At 37.2% G+C, this 16493-nt stretch overlaps 2 protein-coding genes across 13 annotated transcripts in view; one reads left to right on the top strand and one right to left on the bottom strand.

The window, feature by feature from the left end:
• Positions 1 to 2350, top strand: part of LOC110162013 (alpha-2-macroglobulin) — a 30659-nt gene extending 28309 nt beyond the window's left edge. For both annotated transcript variants that reach the window (XM_020926873.2, XM_020926874.2), the window contains 6 exons: positions 95 to 213; positions 330 to 420; positions 647 to 715; positions 1458 to 1563; positions 1638 to 1679; positions 1983 to 2350. In XM_020926873.2, the coding sequence (XP_020782532.2) occupies positions 95 to 213; positions 330 to 420; positions 647 to 715; positions 1458 to 1563; positions 1638 to 1679; positions 1983 to 2005 (450 nt within the window). In that variant the 3' untranslated portion in view covers positions 2006 to 2350. The remainder of the gene's footprint in view (positions 1 to 94; positions 214 to 329; positions 421 to 646; positions 716 to 1457; positions 1564 to 1637; positions 1680 to 1982) is intronic.
• A 194-nt stretch (positions 2351 to 2544) lies between these two features.
• The window catches only part of phldb1b (pleckstrin homology-like domain, family B, member 1b), a 97179-nt gene continuing 83230 nt past the window's right edge, over positions 2545 to 16493 (bottom strand). For all 11 annotated transcript variants that reach the window (XM_055166803.1, XM_055166805.1, XM_055166802.1 and 8 more), the window contains 6 exons: positions 14299 to 14599; positions 13021 to 13111; positions 12053 to 12199; positions 11340 to 11559; positions 8287 to 8372; positions 2545 to 5355 (listed from right to left, as the gene is read on the bottom strand). In XM_055166803.1, the coding sequence (XP_055022778.1) occupies positions 5215 to 5355; positions 8287 to 8372; positions 11340 to 11559; positions 12053 to 12199; positions 13021 to 13111; positions 14299 to 14599 (986 nt within the window). In that variant the 3' untranslated portion in view covers positions 2545 to 5214. The remainder of the gene's footprint in view (positions 5356 to 8286; positions 8373 to 11339; positions 11560 to 12052; positions 12200 to 13020; positions 13112 to 14298; positions 14600 to 16493) is intronic.

Raw genomic sequence — 16493 nt, 5'->3', positions numbered from 1 at the left:
CAAAATGTTACAAAAAGTGTGGCAACCAACTAGTTATAGAGTTATAGCCTGATATTAAAAAAAATACATTGTTAAACTAATGTTATATCTACAGATTTCTATGCACTACAACATCCCTCCTCCCCCGGACTTCTCTGCATTCAACATTTCCACCTCCACTATGTCCAAATGTAATGTCAGCAGACCACAGCTCATCCTCTTTGTGCATGTCAGGTGTGTTCTTTCTTTTATAATTCAACTCAATATCCTTTTGCTAATACTATGCAAGCCTCTATGTAGTTGTAAGTCAAAAATTTGTCCCAGGACTTGTTGCTGTTTTGTGTTTTCAGATATCAGGGCCGCAGGGAGGAAACCAACATGGTCATTATTAACATCAAACTTTTGTCTGGATATGTCCTGGACAAGAGCTCTCTGGACATGGTGAGAAGATTACTACAGTGATGTGCCAGTTATTACAACTTTTCTTTCATAATTTTTTTGTTAAACAAAGGGCTACACTCCTACGTTAACCTATGTTTTTATACAAAGTTGAAAAAAACTGAAGCACCAACTTTGTATTTGAGAGTGGGCCCTATACTGAAGAGTATAATCACTAACTAATAAGTCCTGTCCCCTAAAGTTTTGCTGTGTTTTTATATATTGACAGATGAAGGGTGACCAGTCCGTGAAGCGAGTGGATGTAGACAATGGATTCATTAACATTTATTTAGACGGGGTAAGAATGATGATTTAAAGACCTGGTACATTTTGAATTGGCAAACCCTTTGAGCATTTGATAAAATAAAAAAAAACATTTGTATAGCAAATATTACCCATTCAAATCATGCCTAAAGATACACTTTGTAACTTTTTAGTAGGCCTGATGGTTTAACCTGCTTGCTTCCATGGAAATAAGTCAAATGCCATACTGTGGAACATTCTCTGCAAAACAATAACGTTTCCATGGAGACAAGCAGCTGACAGGCTCTCCACCAGAAGTTCTCTCCAAGTAGTTTGTTTAACACTCTGTAAATGATAAGAGTGGGTTTCAGCTAGGCCTGTCAGGTTAATACATTCTGAATCTCGATATATTGTTACAGAGAAACGATAATACTGAAACTACTTTATGCTACTGATTAAGATTAAAGTAAAACAAGATAATCCCAGTAAACCAATTTAAATGGCAAAATGAACCAGTAATTAGCTATAAGAGTGATTTATTCAATCCTCTACAGCTCAAATCTTATCCTACTGCAACTAAAATAACACAAATCTCCCCAGTTTTGCTAAGAAAAAGTACCCATGATAAATATTGAGCCCCAAAATATATTGTTCCAGCTATTGTCTACTGAACAATAAATCAATATAGTAGTGATTGTGACATGCCTAATTTCAGCTTCCTGGTATATATAAGATTTTGAGGACTTTTCTCTCATTCTGAAACCTATGGATATCATTCTGTATTCTTGTATTTGCAGCTGAGACAGGACAAGATGCGGATTTACAGTGTGACAATTGAGCAGGATCAGGCTGTGAGGAACCTCAAACCTGCAGTGGTTAAAGTCTATGATTACTACCAGACGAGTACGAATATTCACTTAGTAAAATGTTAACAGAACTGAACAATGTTTACAGTTATTTTTGCTTTATTTTTTTAGGTGATGAAGCAGTCACTGAATACACGTCCCCTTGTGCAGAAAGTAGGTGGTCTTAAAATGTTCTTCATTCATTCAGCTTTCAGTTGCATCTGTAGTTACTGACCTGAGTACATTGAAATCTCATAAAAAAGTTCCTTTAGTCTATGGAAACTTGAATGAATAAATTTAAGAGGGTTAAATATGGCCAAGATTTTCTTAAAGGTGCCCTCTGTAACTTTTCTGTTTGATGGTCTGCCACCTGCTTATCTTATCTCCATAGAGACAAGCAAGTGGCAGACTCTCCACTAGAAATGTTTTGTAGTGTACCTTAACATGTTTTTGATATTCTTTTTTTTGTCCCTTCAGGTGACAGTGTGAATGAATTGTAATGTGCAAGGAAAAATCTTCACATTCCACAAACTGGGATAATCACTGTCAACAACATCTCATCTCAAATGTGTTTTACTTTGTCATTTTTAATTTGAAAGATGTCTTTTTTTATATTTGCCCTCACTTTTAATGTTTTTGTAGTATATTTTTGTGTCTTGATTGATCTAAACACATTTTTGTCAAGTTAAACCTGCTCCTTCAACATTGACACTTCAACACCTCAACATCATATATTTTTAACCTGTTAAAAGAAAAAGAAAACACAGCTGTATTTCAGTAACAGTTTTAATAGATTTCATCAAATCAGTTTTTCTTTGTGTGAAAGTGACGCTCGACAAATACAAGGTACCTAACACAGTATGGTCCGAATTGTAAAATACAGCTTCTACAGTAATGTCCAGCAAACATCCATTGTACTGAGTGCTAGGTGAGTCTCTGTGCGTCTTCTGCTGTACCGGTAAAAAAAAGTAGATACATCACTACCATTTACAATTTGAAATGTAACGTGACAATAAATTTTCTAAAATGACAAAAATAAGTAAAAATTGTACTTTTTTTTACAGTATCATTTCATTTTTATAGTAAGATATTCATTCAGGCATCCGCTTTACAGTATATTATTATTCCTCTTTTCACATAGATAACAATAGCACTACATACGCACAGACAGCCTTGCCAGTGTTCATAGTTTGGTTTGCACACATTTTGATACTGGTGCATTCAAAATAGAGGCAAGGGAGATGCAATATATATTAAGATCTCTTCACTAGTCTCTTTAGTCACTATCTCAGGCACGACAACCATAAATTACTTTATAACACATGAAACTAAACAACAGTTTCACATGCGCCAAAAATCACAGCGTAATGTCTTCCAAATCAATGGGTCTTTTAACTATCAACAATGAAGAATATTTAAGTTTTTCAGTTGTTTGTCTATTCCCTGTTCATGCTCTTATGTCTCAACATAGAATCAGATTTATAAAACATATTTATTTTAAATCGAACTATAGGGATGGGACGAGACATGAGATTGGGTCCACAAAATCCAGGCCCTTACCATTTTTTTAATTTATCTTTGCTGTCATTCTAGCTCTGCTTTTAGGAACTATGGCCTTTTAAAATGTTAACTCACCAGATTTCACCCCTTATTTCCTTAATATAAAATGAAACAAAACTGGTCCTATTGTGTTATGTAACTGATATTTACCTTCCACGTAACCACAGAACAACTTAGTGTTTTAATTTCTATCTGTACAATCAGTTCTTTTCTGGGCCAACTAAAACCAGGAAAAAGTCTTATTACATAAAATTATATGTCCACTGAACCTGAACTGGTTGACTGAACCAATATTTGGAAGCTGATATCTGATCCAGCAAATTTTTCAGTATCTATGCCGATATCCAGTAACAGTATTGTATCGGTGCATCCCTAAATCTCACAAGATAATTTTCCGCCTGTGTGCACAATCTTGTCCCATCCCTACCGAACTACATAGTTTGGTTCAAAACCCTTTCAATACCTCTTCGCCAACCAATTAAAAGCAATGGCCCCGTAGTGTATTCACTGGACAATTTCAAGGCACAGTTCTGAATTGCATTAGTCCTTACACTGTATAGTGTATCTCCTGTGGTCCTGTGTTGGACATTGTAGCGCCCTCTAGTGGCAGTGATGATATCTGTTGTCCAGGGGCATGGTCAAGTCAGCTAAGAAAGGCTACTTGGCAAAACTGCTCATGTGGCGAAGCGATGGATATGTAGCTTGAGTTGGCAAATGAGCCTAATTCAGAGATAGTGACTTTTAAAGGCACTGTGTAACTTTTCTAGTAGTGGGTCCATCACCTGCTTGACTAGCTGTAGATGTTAAAGTTTTTTTCCTGGAATGTTCTACAAGATGGTATGGAGACATGCGGGTCACATCACAAGGGCAAGTTACAGGTCAGATCTGTGGAGGGGTGGGCCCGCTCACAGTAATAATACATGTTTTTACTGTAACTGAATAGATAGCCTACAATAAATATTTATTTTATGCCATCCTGTGGAACATCCCAGGCAAAGCAAAAACATCTCCATGAGACAAGCTGATGGCTGACCCTCCATCAAAATTTGCACAGTGCACCTTTAAATAAAATTTTAAACACTGGATATATGAATGAACCATTATAAAAGCTACAAATTCACGAAAATAATATAAAATGATGTGCTGTCAATAGCCTACTGTAGTAACAAAATGTTTGAATCAATTAGCATTTAAAAATTAGCAGCTACTTTTATAATAGTTGAAACACATGGAGAACTGCAGTGTGAACTCCTGAGCTGTAGTGAATTGTAACCATATACTGTTTATACAAATGGACAAAGCTGACCAGGAAGTGACCATGGGTGTGCTTCCGGCTCCATTGACTCCAGCTCCAAATCAATTTATACTGAATGTCACCACTCTCTAACTGCAGGCTTATCATTTTGGTCTTAAAATGATCGTATTCACCCACTCTACATTATCACGGTGTTTTTCGTTCATTATTTTGTCTATAAATAAATTCCTGTTTCAAATCTGGAACTCCAAATTTGTTCCATAACTGCTTGCCTCGGTGATCTTCATTTGACTGGAGCCGAGCATTATGGGTGACGTCACACTTGCTTGGTCCACTTCTTTAAACAGTCTATGATCGTAATACATGAATTTTTTGAACCTGGATAGAGCAACATTTTTACAATAAATACATTGGATACACTGCATGTGATGTAGTGTCAGAAACAAAGTGAACACTAGCTTGGTGCATTGACTCTTCACAGACTAGTAAAAGACGGGTTTGTGTCTAAATTGTCCTTCCCGATTACATCCTTTTGATGAACTAAAAGCAATGGTGACAATAGAGCACTTAAAATAAACATTGGCATTGAGTCTTTTGGCTGAATCGATGAATAAAAGTAAAAAAGATAAAATAATACAAAAAAGTAACTAGAATATCTCCATTTGGCAATATAGAAAGGCTTTTATAGTCTTTACATTTGGTTAATATACAGTCATGAGTTGAGCATGTCTCCCTTTTTGATCCAAACAGAATCACGTACAAAATGTTTAAAAAAAAAAGATCAAAATCAAAAACCTGTGATACTGAAAGTGAGCTGAGGAAGGCATGTGTCCACAGTGGGACAGGAAACAGGAAGTGGAGTCAGATGGGACAGATCTGGCAGAGATGTACTCCTTAGTTCATGAATTGTGTGTAGCCCTCTGCCCCGGTTACAATCACGTCCATCCAGATCCGCATCGCCTCGGCAGAAGGGGCCACCATGTAGTACAGTCTGTCGTGGGTCTTAACACAGAAGGTCAAGGAAGGATTTGGGCTCTAAGAAACAAACAGAGGAAAACTATTAATGACAATGTACAGTTTATAGTATAAGGAAGATTGTGATGCACGTGATACAACAATGTAGTCAGAACAACAGTGGCAGAAGTCATGCATTTGACACTCAGAAAAAACATGAAGAAAGGCACTAAAAGGCTTCACCCCTAAGACAATGGATTTTGGATAATTATAATATTAATTACTAAAAATGAGTATTAATACTATAGCATGAAGTCAGTGTTAGTGCTGTCATATTAACTGGTTAAAAATATTTTATGTTATTATAATAGTTCTATTTTGCTTTTTGTGGGAAACTGTTTCTCTATTTTTAAAATTACTACTATACATGTAGTTGTAATATACATATGAGCAGTAGGACTGATTAATTAATTTGTATAATTTGAACTTTTTTGTATCACTGGCAAAAATATTTATAGCAGTATTTTATGGACTAATATATCACATTTCAAAAGCTGTTATTAGTGGGCCCATATACAAGTCAATATTCACAACATACTTCAGAAAAATACATTTTAGCTAGCTAATTTGATCAAAGTTTTCATGTTTTTTGCTCCGCTAAATCTCACGGTAGTATTGAGTGTTTCTTTATATCTACACAAATGTGCCTGTGGTCTGTGTAGCCTGTTCCTCCTCTGAACCTCACACATCTCTTTAAATGTGCTCCAACTTTCCCCTCTGTTTTGTGACATTGGAAGTGACAAGTAAAATCAAAAGGTTCAGAGTTGATCAGAGCCGCACAGTTGAGTCAAAACTCAGCGACAGGCCGTCAGTTACACACACGCAGAGCTACGGAGAGGTTTTGTGATGTGAAAATGTCAGTTTTAAGTCAAGGCTGCAAAGGCAAAGATCAGCAGAGATCATAAAGAAAGAAATACAGTAAAGGACGTGTATGCAGTTTTATAAAGGGTATGGATAAAATGGTGCAACGATTAATTAAAGTACATAACATTATGGCATTTTTTTCATCCAAAACATAGAATAAATATGCTATAATAAAAAAGTTGTGTTTTATTTAATTCACATGTTTGACTAACCCTTTATAATTACTCTGTCTATGTCATCAAAGCTCAAAATGCTCTGCTCCACCTTGTGATGTCATGTAGTGGTAGCTTTAAAGTTATCAGCTACAGTTTACCTTTTGTTCAGTAGAGACTGGCAATTCCACTGCTGAAATCATCCAAATGATACCGGTGAAGGTGTATAAAGTTTAAAGCACAGTGAAGAACTTTCCTAATTACCAAGTGACATCAGAGTGTTTTCTGTTTGAGAGAATTCAGCCTAAATATGCAGGATTTGTATGTTAAACATGTGTGAATGAAACAAAACACAACTCCAGGTATGTTTGTGATGAGTAAACAACATTTTAACATACAGAAGTTCAGAAAAGAGCATAATATAGACCCTTTAAACTGAATTGAGAAATAGGGTACAGTAGAATACACTGAGAATAATTAGAAGATAGTTAAGTGTGTATCACTTTCGCACTCAAACTGACTGTAAGGGCATTAGCGGTTAATTCTGTTGGATTTAAACAGACTAAAACTTGTTCTATTATTTTCTGTAGCAGCTTCAAACAGACCACTGGGACGGACAGAGGGATCAGGGGGGATCAGCTCACACTACTAGAGCAGGGTTTAGGGACTTAATACATTTCCTTTACAAGCCTCGTCCTTCCCTTTTTAAACAAGGAGAGACTGGGGTTCCAGGAGGATTTTACACTGCAACCACAATCAACAGTGGATTTTTAAAGTAACTGTTGTATTTGGAAGACTAAGTTGACTTTTCTGTAATTTTTGTCTTTCATTTTTGGTCTTTTTAAACAAGGATATACTGGGGTTATAGGAGGATGTTACAAACACTGGGTACAATTACATGGTCATGATGAGAGAAGAGAATAATCAGACAATAGTTAGATCTGATTTTTGGTGTATGTTTACATGCACACACAAAAATCACTAAAACAACTGGTGACATGTGTAGGTTAATCAATGGATTTTTTTAGAGTAACTGTTAAATTTGGAAGACAAAGTACAGTCAGTTTTAAAAGTAACTCTTTAAGGTCCTATATTACGCAAAATTGACTCTTGTGAGCTTTAAACCATGTTAGAATGTTGTAACCTCCTCAAAAACATACTTGGAGTTGTGTTTTGTTTCATTCACACATGTTTGAGTAATTCTTAGTCTGTCTACATCTCCAAAGCTCAAAATGCTCTGGTCCACCTAGTGGTGTTATGAAGCCATAGTTTTCAAGTTAACAGTTACCTTTTACATTTTGTTTAGTAGAAATTGGCAATTCCAGGGCTGATACTATCCAAAAAAATGTAGTGAAGCTGTATGGAGTTAAAAACACAATCAAGCACATCCTGTACTACCACATGACATCATAAGGTGGAACAAAGTGTTTTCTGTTGAGAAGAACTCAGTCAAAATATGCAGGGTTTGTGTGTTAAATGTGTGAATGAAACAAAACATAACTCCAAGTTTGTTTGTGATGAGGAAACAACATTCTAAAATAGATCAGAAAGCAGTATAATATGGAACTCTTTCTCTTCAATTTTTGTCTTTAGTTTGACCTTTTTTTTGCCTAGTTTTCCTTGTAAAAACCTGCACAAGTGTGAACGAACACTTCAACTCACATCAGATACAACTGTTTACACGACATTTCAATAATCTGATATCTCCAGAAATCAGATAATGATCAAATTTTTGGTGCCCATGTAAACAAAGCCACTGTGGATATACATACACTGGTGAGATTCAAGTTGAACGGTCCTTTCTGTGACAGCGGCCAGCCAAAGCAATGAAAGTGCACAAGCAGAGAAACAGAAATGTGCAGCGTTTAAATAAAAATAATCAAAGCAGGTGGGTGGGGGTATGGAGGGGGTGAGGAGGGGGCAGGCAGGGGCGTACCTTGGTGGCACTTCGCAGGTGGTCATAGTAAACCTCTTCAATGGCCTGGAAGTAGATCACGCCCTTCAGCTTGGTCTCATGTTTATCTGTAGGAAAACACAATGCAAGAAGGCAGTGTTAATTATTCAGTTAACAGATCATTGTCATTATTTGAGTAACAACCAACAAATAATAATTATGAGCCTGACAAGCTAAATTAGGTTATTTCAGTTCAATCTACAATGCTTTTTATGACTTTTTATGTCACATTAACTTTATAATTCTGAAAGTTTGATTGCATATAGCTAATCGCACAGTTGAGTGAATCTTACAAATTAGACAACAATCATGAGAAAAAAGTGAAGGACTAGGACTGCATAATTTAGGGGGAAAAAATCGAATTGTGATTTTTCTGACAATTATTGCAATTAGATTTGTTTAAAAAGTAGAATTCTGCACATTGCAACTCACGGAGCATTAACATTTGAGAGAAAGCAGAAATATGAACTGGTAAACTAATATGCCAAGAATTTCAGAACATGTTTGTAGAGTACAGGTAAAACAAGATTTTCTATAAAAAGACAAGTTATTTTGTTCTTGGCAGTGTGTTCTATTATCTAAATAACTGCAGTTATATGCAATTATAAGTTATATAGTTGGATATGATAATTGCACCAACTAAAATTGCAGTTTTTATATTGTGCAGTCCAAGATATCACTATTCTTTACACACGGAGTCAATAATCATGAATAATTGTTAAAATGTGTTGATTATTTTTAATATAATCATAAAAAAGAAATTTGATATTGTGACACCCGTAAACACGTTATTATTGTTTGAATGTGAGAAGCCAAACTCTGTCAGATCAACATCACACTGTTTGAATGATCAGCTAATTGGAAAACACAGGTCCAACTTTGATCTTGACCAATTTATAGTTTCTGATGATGGATGGAAAAAGACAAGCACAGCAGTTTTTGTCTGTTTTTAAAACCAATGGGGCTCACATTGTATTTTCAGACTTGACTGCATTCTTACGCCGCTGTGGTAAATGATTGCAGTTTGTTTCATCAGCCTCTGCAGAAGCGCAGTGAGGAACCGGTGGGGAACTCAACGCCCCTCTCTACCTCCAGGCACAAACACTGCACAAGCCAACTTAAGAGCAGTAGGTAGAGACGCGGCACCACTTCATTTCGAGGAATAATAGTTTCCTTTAAATGCACCACTATTATCCGCTAATGACCTGTTTAGCATTCAAACAACCCTGTGTTTGCATCTCATTTGAGCGCGAGTAAATGAGCCAAAGTGAGGCTGAAGTTGTGTCTTGATTAGCGCGGATTAGCAGTGCTTATGCCTGTCACCATAACACATTTCAAGGTGATATTGCTTAAAGGTGCATTATGTAACTTTTTGGTTGGGGGTCTGTCACCTGCTTGTTTCTATGGAGATGTCATTGCTCTGCCTGGAATGTTCCATAGTATGGCATGAAACAGCTCTACCTTACATTTATTCAATTGCAGGTGGTTTTACAGCTCAAAAACACCTAGAAAAAGAGGCATTCTAACTGTGAGTGGGGTCACCTCTCCACAGATCTAACCTGTAACTTGACTTGGTCTGGTTTTGTCAACATGAAGATTGAAAGGTTAAATACCATACCGTGAAACATTCCAGCGTATTTGATGAACTCTCCACCAGAAAAGTTACACAATGCAACTTTAAGAAAATGTAGACGATAAACAATATTGAATCTGATTACTATGTTGACTTATCCATCAATAAATAATCGATGGACCAATCATTTCTGGGGTCATTATTTATCATGGGTACCTCTTCTTTGTACTAATGCGGAACTTTTTTTTTATGTATTCTGTATTCTGAATTAATAACTTGACTATGACTCATTAGTGTTACAAACTATCACTGCATTCTGCTATTTATTTATTGCAGCTCAGTTTTTTTTTTTTTTTACAATATTATAGATTTAGAAAGTTAAAAATAAATTTTTTTTTAAAAAAGTATAAAAAAAGTACCCACGATAAATATTTACTCCAAAAATATATTCTTCCAGCTTTCATGTATTGAACAATAAGTTGATATAGTAATTATCATGACAGGCCTAGCAGTGCTCCTGACTCTGGTTGTCACCTCGCGTTAGACTTAACTCAAGGTCAAGAGACAAGGGCACACGGCGCATCTCACCCCGCTCCTGGGAGAACGGGCTGCGGAGAGCATTTCAACTAGCACCAAAGAAATCTCAGAACACCTCCTCTGCCCTGGCCCGCTTTCAACAAGGTACGCTTTAAGCAGCTTTAAGCGGAACCTTGTGAGGACTTCAAAGGGCTGACAGCCAGTGTCCCAGAGCTCCGTGTGCAACATCAAATTACACCAGTGCACGCTCCACACATGAGGCGTTCAAGGTCTGGAGGACGCATGTTCAACTCACCACTCAGACACTTTCAACTCAAATATTAACACGTTCAGCGTTTTACAGCAAATACACAAGGACGCTACAGAGTTTACCAGCATTTATATAAGTTATTTATGGGGTGGTATGATGTGTTATTTATGCACGTCAATTTTTTTAAATAGAGTTCCTTTTCTGTCATCTAAGAAGTAACCCGATTTTATGCACCTTTGAGTAATCCTGGAAAATAATCCTGTAAAATAATTCACATACCCACCACCCCCACCCCATCTCTGACCTCTGCTCTGTATTTACTTGTGATTATTGAAAAAATTCAGACACCATGTAGGGTCCAAAAAGTCACACGACCACAAACACATGAAAATCAGCTGTTTGTTAAGGTGAAATGCAACTATGGAGAAGTGGGACCTTTCAGTTCTTCTCTCAAACAGAGAAGACACTCTGTTCCACCATGTGATGTCATGTGGTAATACAGGACGTGTTCCACTGTGTTTTTAAACTCCATACACCTTCACTAGAATCATTTGGATGATTTCTGCCCTGGAAATGCCTCTGTCTGCTGAACTAAAGGTAAAATGTAGCTAACTTTAACACGAAAACTGCCATTAAAACACATACATGTATCACTGTATCAAGTAATGTGCTTACCAACATAGTAGGAGAAAGTCCGTTTAAGGCGATCAAAGACGAACCAGCGTTTCTTCCAGGACTTGATCTTTCCACCCATTTTGACCAGGTACCCTTTGCACATCTTCTCCGTGACGATGACATGGAAACAGGTTTCGACGTTGTGCCCGGACGAGTCCACGTGAGAGCGCAGGTCAAACTCCTCTTTTCGGATCGGTAAGTAACGGGTCATTGGGCGGGCCTGGTCACAAATAAAATCATATACTTTAAAACTAAGTGGAAAATTGATTGATTTTGATACAATTTGAGGGAGTAGATCTAATTTAAAGCAGAAACCAGTGTAGATGTTATTGCTTTGCCTGAAATGTTCACTAGTATGGCATTAAATATACCTTCAAATACTTAGAAAAACATGCACTCCATGTCCACAGACCCGACTTCTAGCTTGATCTGTATCCGTCTCCATGAAGATAGATACAGCATAACATTTCAGGCAAGTAAATACCATCTCTCTGTACTGGAGTCAAGCAAGTAACAAACTCTTGAGCAGAAAAATTCCGTGGTGCACTTTTAATGTTGGGACAGGAACATTTTTGCTGTCAGATGAAGATGCAGAAGATGCAGAAGATGCATTTTGTTGCAATGCATTTAGTTTTATGCAGTGTGTATGTAAATTGCAAAGAATGGATAAAGCCAGTACTGAGTTTGGAGAGTTACTAGATACTTTTCCTGACCTGAGCGAAGTTCTTGGACCTCATTTTGACCTCCTTCTCGATGAGCTGTTCTCGATGGAGTGTTTCATCCTGGAGTCTTTTCTCTGCCTCCTCTCTCCTCCTCCTCTCCTCTTCCAGCATCTGTCTCCGAGCAAGGTATTCCCGCTCCTAAACACAATGACCTTACATTACAAACTCTGGGGCTTTGATAAAAATAATATCTAAGTAATTTTATAAGTTCACAGTGATTAAAAACTGAATAGAAAAATTTAGGACTGTGCAATTAATTAAATTTCAACCGTCAATTATAAAATAGGGTCAATTTAACCAAGAAGTCTACAGCCAATCCTTGGTCATTAAAAGCAGATATTTTGGAGCAGACTTTAAAGGAAAAAGTGTGATTATATTTGTGTCAAATGGCAATGATTAAAAATGTATTTATTCACAAGGAATAGAGCATTTAGCTCTATTCCACATTGTGATGTTATGGTGGTAGTTAAGTTAATAGCAACCGTTTATCTTTAATTCAGTAGTGATTTTCAGTTCCAGAGCTGAAATTATCCAAATGATTCCAGTGAAAGTGTATCGAGTTTAAAAACACAGTGGAGCACTTCCTGTATTACCACATGAGATCACAAGATGGAACAGTGAGTTTTCTGTTTGAGAGAAGAACTCAGTCTATGTAAATATGCAGGGTTTGTGTATTAATTTGTGAATAAAACAAAACATAACTCCAGGTATGTTTTTGGAGAGTAACCAACATTATTACATAGATAGGAAACAGTGTAGTATGGACCCTTTAAATTTGCCATAGAAATGATGAATACAGGAGATATTCAGTGTTAACTTTCTCCTGCTGTCATCAAAATGAATCGCTGTATTGACCTGCTCGTTGCATATTGTAAACAGCGGACTTGCAGTGGAGTCATTTATCTTTTTGTATAGATTTATTTGAACAGAGTGTGATGTCCCTTTGAATTATAACTCACTCGAGATTCAATAAGTCTGGCTTTTTCAAGTTGAGCTTCCTTCAGCATCTTCTCCATCTCCTCAATCTTTAGGGCATCCAATCCTCCAACACTGTAGATAAAAACAAAGAAATTATGATTTGACAAAGTCTATTTCTCTTGTTTAAAATGTGAAAAGTCACTATAATACTTTCAAAAACACAATGAATAGTAATTATTTCAAACCATTCACTATGTAACTTTTCTGCTTGGCTCCACGGAGATATTAGGGTTACTTTGTTTAGATAGATGATGAAGTTTAATGCCATGCTCCTATGGAGACAAGCAGATGATACTTTTCATCATCTTATATTAACATCTTCTATGTTAATACCATACAGTGGAACATTCCAGGCAAAGCGATAACATCTTTATGGAGACAAGCAGGTGACTGAAACTTTGAGATGGAAAAGGTGTATTTGGTAACCTAAAAAGTAAAGTAAACTAAAATAAACAGTAAAATATAAGATATGTTAAAAGTTTGGGCATTTTGTGGTAGAAACTAAAGTGCTGGTACAAGCAAAAATCAACAAGAGTAACCGTGGTGACGATGGATGCCGCATAATGTGTTATTTGTAATGGGCCGAATGACAATCTTATTTATTCAGAGGGAAAGCTTTGAATAACCCTGTCCACTTTACTTTAGCTGTTAGTCATTACATTGTTGACATTTCGACAGCTGTCCATGTGCCCAGTTTCTTAGCCATTAAAACTATGTAGGCGGTAGAGTAATGTCCCAAAAACTACTTACTCACAGATTTATTACTAACTGTGCCACCATTTAAACTTTAAAAACAGACACTTAGTCATTTTGCTTTCCTCCCATGGTAGCTGTCAGTTAACTCAGTGCCACATTTAAAAATTACTACTAATAGTTGTACAATGGATCCTGAGGGAGCTGTGAAAAGCAGTTATGAGTGAAATCTGCTGCAGCCCACACACTGTCAGTTTAACGCCACACAGCGATGCCACACGAGCAGATGGCACTAAACGAGCTGATGTTGGCACAAGGACGCGCCCTGGACAGCAGAGGGTTATCCTGTGTTAAATATGACAGATCAGCCAGAACAATATGATCAGGTACTCTCTGCACTGATATCGGTTGATATCGGGTATCGACAGCCGCTTAAAGCTATAGTATCAACATCGGTATCGGAAAAGAAAAAGCTGGATCGATGCATCTGTAATAATAACTCATCAAGATAAAATGCTTAATTGCTGTGCTTTAAACCTCTACTTAAATGCACGGTATATCTTTACCTGGACACATTGTCAGGTGAGCAGGCTGAGTTGTTGCCCGTGGAGATGCTGGTATCCATACTATCTGAGCTCTCCAGACTGAGTGTATCATAGGGCTGTTCTCGGGCGGCGGGCTGGTGGTGCAGGATGGAGTGGTGAACGCCATAGGACTGCAGGGGTGAGCAGGAGGGGGAGGAGGGGGAGGGGCTGAGGAGCTGAGGTTGGGACCCGTGTAGCGCCTCCCACTGGCACTGGGCCTCTGCTGCAGCGCGCTGCTTCAGCTCAGCTAGACGCCGCCGCTGCTCCTCAATCACCTGCTGACCTGGAGAAGCGGGCGAATGAATGAGTTTGTCAACATGTGAATATACTGTATCTAAGGGCATAATGAGTCCTGCTCCTCCAGTGGACCACGTGCCTTAAAATTTGTTTGTAGAGATCAAGTAAGATAAAAAAAAAGATAAAAAATATATATATATTAATTACTAATCATTAGTTTGCATTACTACAGCATTTACAACCTTAAAGGCTACAAATATTGGCATAGAGTAAATATTGTCAACACAACATCACAATGAATCCTTGTGGCAAAAATGAATGCAGAGTTTTGGTCACATGATTCATATGAGCACCATTTTATGGACTTTTGACTATTTAAACGTTTTAAGATCTCTTGAATGTAACCAATGGACAGTGCATGTGCACAAGAGAGAAAAAAGTTGAAAGCAAATACTGTATATAAAAAATATAAATATTTGTCTCCACTCCCCCAACACAGGTCCACCAGAGGGAACATGACAAAGCATCTTACATTCACCGAAAAAGGATTAAACCAGATTAAACTGCCATGCGTTCTGCAACTGCAGCATCCCACACAAAATAATCATCACCACCACCAAAAACCCCAAACCACCGTCCATGCACCGTACATAACAAGACATATGTGCTCCTTTAAAATACAGAAAGTTTAACATTTGTACTGAAATTTCACCACCTCCACTCTGCACTGAGGACCAAGCCAAGATCAATAACTGCTAAGGAGGAGCGCACTCACGGCTTCACACATGCAAGATTTATCCCTGTGCAGCCAGACTGTTCATAGAAGATTGATGGAGCAGAGAAAGAGCGCGTTCGATGCTCCAGACAAAAGAAAGATGAAAAGGGTTTTATTGGAGAGAGGAGTTAATGACACGCCAGAGAAGAGGAGGCACAGAGAGTCGGGTTATGAAGTTTGAGAATACACTAGCCTTGTGTCAAGTACTGGTAAACGTTAGCTTTGATGGAGAATCAATACAGGTAAGCTTTGAGTAGGGCTTAAATTTCAAATTGGGCTGGAGTTTCTTTCTAAGTTCAGTCTTTCGTCTTTTGGCTGTGTTGAAGATGTCTTATTGGCTTTTTCATGTTCTTAGAAGTGCGAAAAGGCTATATAGTTTAAAGGAATGATATATGTTTTATCATTATATCTTTAAAGGTGCAGTATGAAACTTTTTTGATGGAGGATTCACCACCTGCTTGCCCACGGGGAGATGTCATAGCATTTCCTGTGATGCTCTGCACTATTGCATTAAACTTATCTATCTCTCTGGAGACAAACAAAGTTACTGGTCATATCTGTGGAGAGGCAACTGTGCTGTTTTTTTCAAGTTATGTTTTAGCCATAAAACATATCTATTGCTGAATCAGTAAAAGATAAATAAGTCTTATAAAATGCTATGAAATATTTCAAGCAAAGTAATAACATCTCTATGGAGACAAGCAGGCAAAGGACCCTTAACAGTGCACCCTTAAAAATACATGTAGTCTCAAAAGAGCAGAGTTGGAAGACGAGCGATCATTTTAATGTAAGACAATGAGACAATGAGTAGAAGTTAGTGTCAGATGTAGGCCTGTCACGATAATGTCAATATTGACTTATCCTTCAATATATGACCACTGGAACAATATATATTGGGGCTCAATATTTATTGTATGTACAGTTTATTTGTAAAAATGGTGAGGTTTGGGTATTTTTAGTTGTAATGCAATAACATTTGCGCTGTGAAAGGTTAAGTAAGTGACTTCTGTAGCAAATTATTGGTTTGTTCAGGTATTTATTTGTTGGAGCTCATGGCTTTTAATGATACAAAACCATTTAAAATGGCTGACAAGGATTATCTTGTATTACTGTTAATATATCAGTAGCATGAAGTAGTTTCAGTATTATCTTTTATCATCTTATA

Source organism: Boleophthalmus pectinirostris, unplaced genomic scaffold, assembly GCF_026225935.1.
Source record: "Boleophthalmus pectinirostris isolate CB_2022bp ecotype Guang Dong unplaced genomic scaffold, ASM2622593v1 HiC_scaffold_9, whole genome shotgun sequence".
Lineage (NCBI taxonomy): Eukaryota > Metazoa > Chordata > Actinopteri > Gobiiformes > Gobiidae > Boleophthalmus > Boleophthalmus pectinirostris.
Note: the sequence above shows the minus strand (reverse complement) of the source record. Positions and strands in the feature narration are given on the sequence as shown.